Consider the following 8,837-nt stretch of genomic DNA (forward strand, 5'->3'; position numbering starts at 1 on the left):
TTTATGTTGTTCTATATATAATTATTAGTGTCATAAGAATCAGTAATGTCTATTCATGTTTGTGTGTATATACTATATTTTAGTGTATGAAATGCAGTATGTTTCCAAGAAAATTCACATTTTTGAATACATAATTATTTATTTTGGTGCATATATGACAACCCACAAGATTTTCCTATTTTTAATAACTTTAAAAGATATGAGAGGGAACTTTTAAAACTGTTTATACGTGTTAGTAATATAGTGTATTTAGTAATATGTTCTTACCTCAACTTATCCCAAATACACTTAAGCTATAAATATATATATATATAAATATTTTGTTCTGGCCTTTCATCTTAAATAATGTCCATAGACTCAAACTGTAATTTATGATTAGATGCGAGCCTAGATTTTTAATTTCGATAAATTAATCAAGATACACTGGTAAGACCAAATTAATAAAGAATGGCTAAAATCCCAAAGTTTAGAAGTTTAACCTAAGAACATATAAACTACTATAAATTAATGATATTAATAATGAATTTTTCAGAAACTATTTTTTTCTCACTACTCATTGATGGAACCCCACGAATTGAATAAAAGGTTATTGGCCATAAATCTTAATTATGAAATATGTAGGAAAACTTATTGGTTAATTCTAATTGCAACAAATGTTTTGTAGCTAGTGGAAACAACAATTTGTAATTGTAATTGAATGGACCAAATAAAATCGTAATAATATTCTATAATTTCGTTCATTTTCTAAATGAACACTAGAATTATTATTTTTATTTGTAAAAAGTTTTATTTATAATAGAATAATACTATTTGATGTAAGAAGAGTAAAGTAGCAATTCTTTATAATAGTTTTGGGATATAAAGAGTATCCAAATGGTTAAGGGTTGGAATTAATAAAAATTATTTCCGTTATCATTTGCATTTTATTTGTTTTTATTATTTTTAACCAAATTTATTGTTAAGCTATGTTTGGTTGGAAGAATGGAGACTTAGATGGATGGTGTAACAACCTTTTTTATATGAATGTCAAAATATGTTTGTGTTGTTTCATCTACAGGGTTTGTTCAGTCTTTGAATTGTATATTGCATATATTGTCTCTGTTAGTACTACTTAGTCTCCACTAACATTTACTGTGTGCTGCAGATTAATAAGTACACGTTAGTTATTGCCGGTTTAATTGGAAACGTGTTAAATTTTATTAGCTGCTTGTTTAGTTGATCAGTTAGTGGTTAGGGTTGCTATAAATAGATTAATCTGTTTCTAACAACCTAACCCCTTTCTGTTAGTTTGTCATTGTGAGAAAACAGAATCTTGTTTTTCTCTCTTCTCTTCTTCTTTCTTTTTTCTGCTCTTGTAGGTTCACCATTGTTGGAGGTGAAGCTTGGTGCAGAGCTGTGGGAGGTTCTGATCTGATTCGAAGGGAGTTCGAATCTGGCTAGTAGAGGGATTCAACTAGCTTGCTCGAGGGGATCTTGAGTGTTTGAATCGAGGGATTCGGATCACAAGTTCCAAGGAATTTGGAAACTGTTCTTGAGTGGTTATTCAAGTTTTTAGGATAATCTGTAACTTTTGTATTGTAAATATGTTGATTTCATTTCTGAACTGGTTATTGTAATTAACATTGGATTTATTAGTGAAAGTTACATCTTACCCGATCCAAGCACTAGTCGGCTGGAATTCGTTCCCAGTGCAAATGAAGCTTGTAAAATTCTGTGTGATTTTACTTTGTTTTAAATTGTTTGTTTTGTTCTAGTAGATCAATTCTTGATTCAAAAAGTTAGGTATAACACTTTCAGATGGAGTATTTAAAAACGATGAGGAGAATTTGATGGATCGTGATTATTTGATTTTTATTTCCTATTTTGTATGATATTAAAAAAGGAGTGGCAAGGATGGATACAAACTTTAAATTCAAATTCCTACACTTTTTATTATAAAAAATATATATATTTAAATTATTTGAAGTGTATATTTATAATTTTTTTGTTCTCCCATTCTTCGAATTTAGAGGGATCTATTTTTGAAGATTAGGAGGGAGACCTCATTCTTCTATTTATCTTCTCTCTCGAACTTTCTCTCTTCCCAAATAATTGATTTTTGTTCTCCACTCACCTTTCTACTTCCTCGTTCCATGCTTCTAAATATTACTTATGCCAAACATATGGTGTTAGTGCATAATATTATTGGCTCGGTTAACACAGAAATGTTTAATTTGGAAGACATGAGGTTGAACTCGGTATATATTCACCAGTTTACTGGTGCTGAAAATTTCATAAAATAGTACTATACGTAGCACCAAATTTATTTTTAATAAGAGATCTTCCAAAACTATTTATTTGTAACAGAGGAGTATTTTAATAAAGATGTTGGGATTTCAAAATTATATGTTCTCTCTATTGATTATTTGATTATGCTTGATAATAATAGATAAATATGTATATTTATATGGAAATATAAAATCAGCAAATTAATTATAAAGTCAATTATAAAAAATAAGAAGCGAGTGTGGGTTTTGAGGAGAAACAGAATATAATATTAATAAAGATGAAGGAGAGGTTAAGGATAAGAAGAGCGTGGGGGGCGTCTATTTCACAATGTTTTAGGGTGATGTAATGATATTTAATATATAAAGATTTGAGTAAGTGAAGCTTAGATGGAGGAAATTTGTGGGTGGGGTTAGATGATTGAGATGTTGGTCACTTGGTCTTGTGGTTTGGACTTTGGTGTATATAATTAACAAATCTTAACCATGGTTTGAGAGCAAGTTGACCAGGTTTAATACTTCAGTTAATCAAACCCCGAGGAGAAGTTGAGATTAGGGGCATAAATAATTCTTTGAAAATGCCAAAACCAAGTTATTATTATTATAAAAAGAAAAAAAAATGGAGAATGGGCAAGTGGGAGATGATGCTGCGGCGGATGGGCCCCAATCTTCTTGTCATCTCCCCATGCCCCGCCTCATATGCCTCAACGCGCCAACCATATACAATGATCTCTCTCCCCCCCTCTCTTTGTTGTCATTTACTCCAATTACACTATTTTGTGCATTAGGCAAGAGGTTAGCCTGTCTAAGAAAAATTATTGGAACACTTCAATATAGTTTCTACTTTTTACCTAAGAATAATGCAAATTTTATTAAGTTTATCTGTTTGTCTCTGTGTCGGTTTTCTGTGGCGGTGTAGTGTGTGTAATCTTAGACTGAACCATTTAGTCAATTCTACATGGTTTAAAAAAGCCCAAAATAAAGACGATTTTGCAAAAGGGTGAAATTGGTAGTGTATAATCGCATTATTTTGTTATATTTGTGTATTGTTTGATATATATATATATATGATGTTGTGTTTTGAGAAATTTGCAGTACATTCGATCTTTGTTTTATCTAACTTTTTGACTTGCAGTAAAAATTGCCGGGTATTATATATAACAAAATCACATGACACATCTTTCCTTTTTTTTCATCTTTATTACGATAATTGGATGTTATACAATTAATTCACACTTAAATTCTGTTCGACGATCTTTCATCTTTATTACGATAATTGGATGTTATACAATGTTATACAATCTTTCATCTTTTTTCATCAATTTCTTTTCTTGAATGTAAATTGTGTTCGACGATCTTTCACATATGCAAATTCGTCTATAATTAATTCGCTACTAATTTTTATAGCACAAACAACTTTAGGATCTAAAGTAGAACAAAGAATAAACAACTCTACGAATGTTCATTGAATTTATAATTTAATTATTGTGACTGATAATCAAGTCTAGTATTAAATATATATGCTTGATAATAATGCTCTTCACTAATATTATATTGTTAATTTCAAGATCTTTCAAGTCTTGCAACATATTGAACATCTATATCTAGAATAACAATTTTGTGTCACTCAGAAAATAATTTAACCTTTATAAAGAGCATATTATCCTCAATCTCCAAACCTCTTAAGTAGCCATTTTGTTCTTGTAACAAGAAGCATAAAATCCATACGAGTAATTTTTAAAATTTCTTTCATAAAATATATTATGAAAACAAAATTAAAAGATAATAATTGATTGGAAGTGAAATTCGCATCACCACATTAATTAATAGTATGAAACTTGTCTTAACTACATATGAAACAATATAAATGTTGGGGGATTAGGACCTGCACAACACAGCCAATACAGTGCACAAAGAATAGCAATAAAGAAGAACAAGTAATAGATAACTAAACAAACCCAAAAGTAATCAAAAAGTAAAACTCAAAAGAAAGAACACCAAGAATACTTGGTTTAGATACGACCAGTCTGGTTGATCCTACATCCAAGACTAGGCAGCAATGACTAAGTCAAATCCACTATATCTGAAACTAGATTACACCCTCCAAGCTCTCAAGATTACAACAACACTCATTCAACTTCTCTTGAAAACACTCTCTCACTTGAGTATTACAACACAGTTCTTGCTCTCAGCCAAAACTCTCAGAAATTGAATACACTTAGGTTGATCAGGCCTAAAACTATATATAGGGTCGAGATACAAGAACTAAAGAGACAAACAGAAACTAATTGTAACTAACAACAATTAGTTAGTCTGTTACAACTTATTGGTATCCACGCAGATGCAACTAGAGAAAATGTAGATACAACTGAAAACAGCAGATTACTGTGAGCTATCATTTTGCTAATTTTTTTATTGGTTGAGGAAAGAAGTCACTATCTTCACAATAAACAATATAGATTTCTTTAGAAAAACTATGCCCCTAGATCCATCATTGTAGATCAAAGCTTTGAAAATAAACACAACATTATAATAGACTTGGAGATGGGTTTGCTTAGGTAAAATGAGGGACTTCCAGTTTCGACTTGGTTACTAATGGATATGACTGAATAAAGCCATTTAGTAATAATATTGCATTAATGATTAATTATCTTTTATTTTATCCCAAAAAAGAAGTTATCGTTTACCTAGCTAGTACGTACAAATACATATATGCTACATTTTTATTAAATATAAAATATTTTTGAATTAATATATATTTTTTTAAATTAATGTATGTTAATATATACACATATATCTATTTATAGGGACTGGGATTACTAAAATAACTTCCAATAAACTACTCGATTTATCTTAGACATCAATATTGAGTAAATTATAGAGACATATTATTCACTTACGTCATAAATTTGAACCAATTAAGTTACTCGCTTTATCGATATGACTTATATTAAATGTCAAGAATGTACATTCTATAGCATTTTCCCCTAACATAAAATATTTCTACCAAATTACTCACTTTACATCAAATTTCAATTTTTATTCAAATAAAGATATATATCTTCTATAAATATGTAGGTAAATGATATTTTTTGTTTTAACCATTTTTTTTTTTAATTTTAACAAAATATTCTTCTATTTAAGATAATATTTTTATATTTAATGGTATATTATAAATATGACTTAAACTTAAGTAAAATTAAATAAATTAATAATTAAACAAAATAAAATAAGATATTTTTGAGATATTTTACAATGATGATTATTTAAATATAATAAAATCATATATTTAATAACTTAAATAAAATTTAATCAAACATAAACTTAATATTATATTAAACATATAATATGTAATATTTTGTTGTCACTGTCAAATTCAAAAACTACAACAAACATAAACTTAAACAATAATAAATTAATTAATTAATTAAAATAAAATATTTTAAAGATATTTTATGATAATTTAAATAATTAAATCATATTTATTTAAAAATAATAAAGATACATATCATTTTTTTATCTTAAAAATTTATGTGATAGTTTGTTTTCTATAAGTGATTGGATCTCTTTTTCTTCATCAAATTCACCAAATGACATTGTGAAATATATTGAAAACTAAAAATAGTTGATGCATTTATATCATTGTCTACACTATGACATTTTCTATTTCTATTATTAATTTATTTTTAAATATTATTGTATTATATATATATGTTATGTAGCCATGTAAATATACATCTATGTCAACGTTGTGTTTAGATTTCATGTATGTAGAGATTATTGATATAAATATTTATTTATACTGTAGAATTATAATTCATTCTATTATATATATATATATTAAAAATAGTGAACCAATTTTTATTAAAACTATAGACAATGTTTACAACTTTAAAACTAAGCAAACGTGCAACGTGCATTGCATGTTGCTTCTATCTAGTATATATATATACTTGATATAATTTATTAATTATTTTTATTTAATTTGTATCATTATCATATAAATTTAAAATAAATAAATAATATTATATATAAAAGAATGACATAAAAATATTAAATGAAAATTAAACCAAATTTTTTAATAATTTTTGAATATATATAATATGATAATATTTTTCAACATAAATAATAATTTTTTTAATAAAAATTAAGATTATGTATTATATATTATAATTATAATGATATTTATAATATTTGAATTTATATTAAAATAATGAGTAAAAAATTAGGATTATATATTATTATCATAATAATATTTTACAATATTTAAATTTATATTAATATAATTAAATATTAACTATCTAGTCTTGTATTATATATTATAATAATAATAATATTTTATATCATTTAAATTTAAATTTGAATTTATATCAATATAATTAATAAATATATTTTTTTAATTAGTTTTAAATGTATCTTCTATTAAATATTTAGAATATTCTGTTAAAATTAACAAAACAAACCGTTAAAATAATGAATTTCACACTTTTATATATATAAATATATATTCACATTATAGTAGTAACTTATGACACAAATTACTTATTTAGTTTTAGAGATTAATCTTTATTAAAAACACTTTCGATTTAAATTATAACCTGACACTACAAAAAACAAGGTCTATACCGAGAACAAATGTCATCGATATAAGCCTAAATGTTCTCGGTATAGACTCTACCGAGAACAAGTCATCGGCAATAAGTCTTCGGCACAGCCGCGTCGGTAGAAGTAAACTTCTACCGACGACAATCAACATGTTCTCGGTATAGGTTGTACCGAGGACAATGTCATTGGTATAGAGTGAAAAATGTCCTCGGCACAACCAACCCAAATTTGTCATCTTAATGGTGTATACCGAGGACAATGTCCTCGGTATAGACTAAACCAATTTTTTTTTATATTTGTAATATTTATTCCCTTATTTATTTATTTAATTTGAATTAAATATAAAACAATAGAATAAAATTAAAGCACTTATATTAAACATATAAATAAAAACATAAGAGTATGTTTGCTGAATCAAAATAAAGAGTTGTCTTAAACATGATAATGTAATAGTCCATTGTAATAAAATTCATACATAAGTCCTACTGAGTCGGTGCTCCAACATCGGGATCATCGGGTGGTGGTGGGGCACATTGAGATCCCGAGGTGATACAATGAGTCCGGACATGCTCCTCTAACTGACGAAGACGCTCTCTCATCTCAAACATCTCTTCATCTCTAGTTTGTGAAGGACGAAAATCAAATGGAGTTCGGTCCCTTATGTTAAGGATACGTCCATATCCTTTCTGGTGGCCCTGTCGTTTTCCGAAGACAATTTGTACCAAAGATATGTCTTCATCTTCAGGCGCACTCGAAACTGGTGTGGAACTCTCAGTATCAGTTGTCTGTGTCTGCTGTGTGTCGCGATATGCACGCAATTCCTCCTATGATACAATGTATAATGTAATTATGTTTTGTAAACAAACAATTAAAAATTTGAAAAATGTTTAAAAAAACTTAACGTACCCAAGTATTTTTGGCTGTCTCTGTCACCCACTCTGTGCCTGATTTATGGTGAGTATCCATCCAGCTATCCGGGATGGGCTCAAGTTGCCCAGTCTCTAAATTGCGCTGTCACGTACATATATTTTTATAAAATTAATAATTAAACGTAAATAAGAAAAATAAACTAAAAAATAATTAATTAACTAACTTTTTTATAGTGCAGCACTGGGATTGACTGAGAACCTCCATAGCTATGCTCTTTCAGTTTTTTCCTATTTTCCTTGTTGACCACAGAACGTTTCTGCAAAAAGTTATCGTTAGTAAAATATTTAATTAAGATAGTTAAGTTTAGCAAGAAATTAATACCGTAATTTCTGGGCGTCGAAAAAATTCAATGGCTTTTTGCCACTGCGTATCCGTGCAACCACCATAACGATTTTGTGGCCCTTTAATCGTTAAATGCTCTTTAATATCGTACTTCCAGTTAGAATACTTTTTAGCACACGAAGTATAAATGCCTCTCAAGATCCCAGGCATATACCCTTCTCCATATCTAGTACGCCCAATATCAAACAAATCATCCTAATTTACAAACATTTATTAGTAAATATGATATATAACATAAAATGAGAGTTAACATAAAAATACATAAAAATACAAAGAGATGATTTTCTAATACATCAATCGTCTGAAATTCAACGTTGACACACCTCCTACACGGACATTTCACCAATCCCCTTGAGTCAACGCATTGCCGAGCTCTCCGGAGAAAATCCATCACACCAGCCTCATACTCATCGGATAATCGATCTGTCAAATTAATCCAGCTCTTGTCGATCGACATTGTATGAATGTAGCACTGCACGGAATACTAATCATCAAACTTACAATCAATTTGTGTGTGTGTCCTAATTCAGAGAGAGGCAAATTTAAGAGTCTTCAATGACTCACCCTCTCTGAACAGGTCTAAGGCTTCTTGTGATGAACACTAAAAAAATAAAATATTATCACTAGGTGATAATAACACTATCATATCTTTGGTAATAATTTCTTATTACCAAAGAAAAAAAAAATTCAATATGT

The 8,837-nt window shown here is 28.2% G+C and overlaps 1 protein-coding gene across 1 annotated transcript; it reads right to left on the reverse strand.

The window, feature by feature from the left end:
- Positions 1 to 7,243: 7,243 nt before the first annotated feature.
- On the reverse strand, positions 7,244 to 7,975 carry LOC133833854 (uncharacterized). The gene is made up of 2 exons (XM_062263474.1): positions 7,776 to 7,975; positions 7,244 to 7,693 (listed from the first exon to the last, which is right to left on the reverse strand). The coding sequence occupies exons 1-2, from the start codon at positions 7,833 to 7,835 to the stop codon at positions 7,352 to 7,354; spliced, it is 402 nt and encodes a 133-aa protein (XP_062119458.1). The 5' UTR covers positions 7,836 to 7,975; the 3' UTR covers positions 7,244 to 7,351.
- Between the last annotated feature and the right edge of the window lie 862 nt (positions 7,976 to 8,837).

Source organism: Humulus lupulus, chromosome 5, assembly GCF_963169125.1.
Source record: "Humulus lupulus chromosome 5, drHumLupu1.1, whole genome shotgun sequence".
Lineage (NCBI taxonomy): Eukaryota > Viridiplantae > Streptophyta > Magnoliopsida > Rosales > Cannabaceae > Humulus > Humulus lupulus.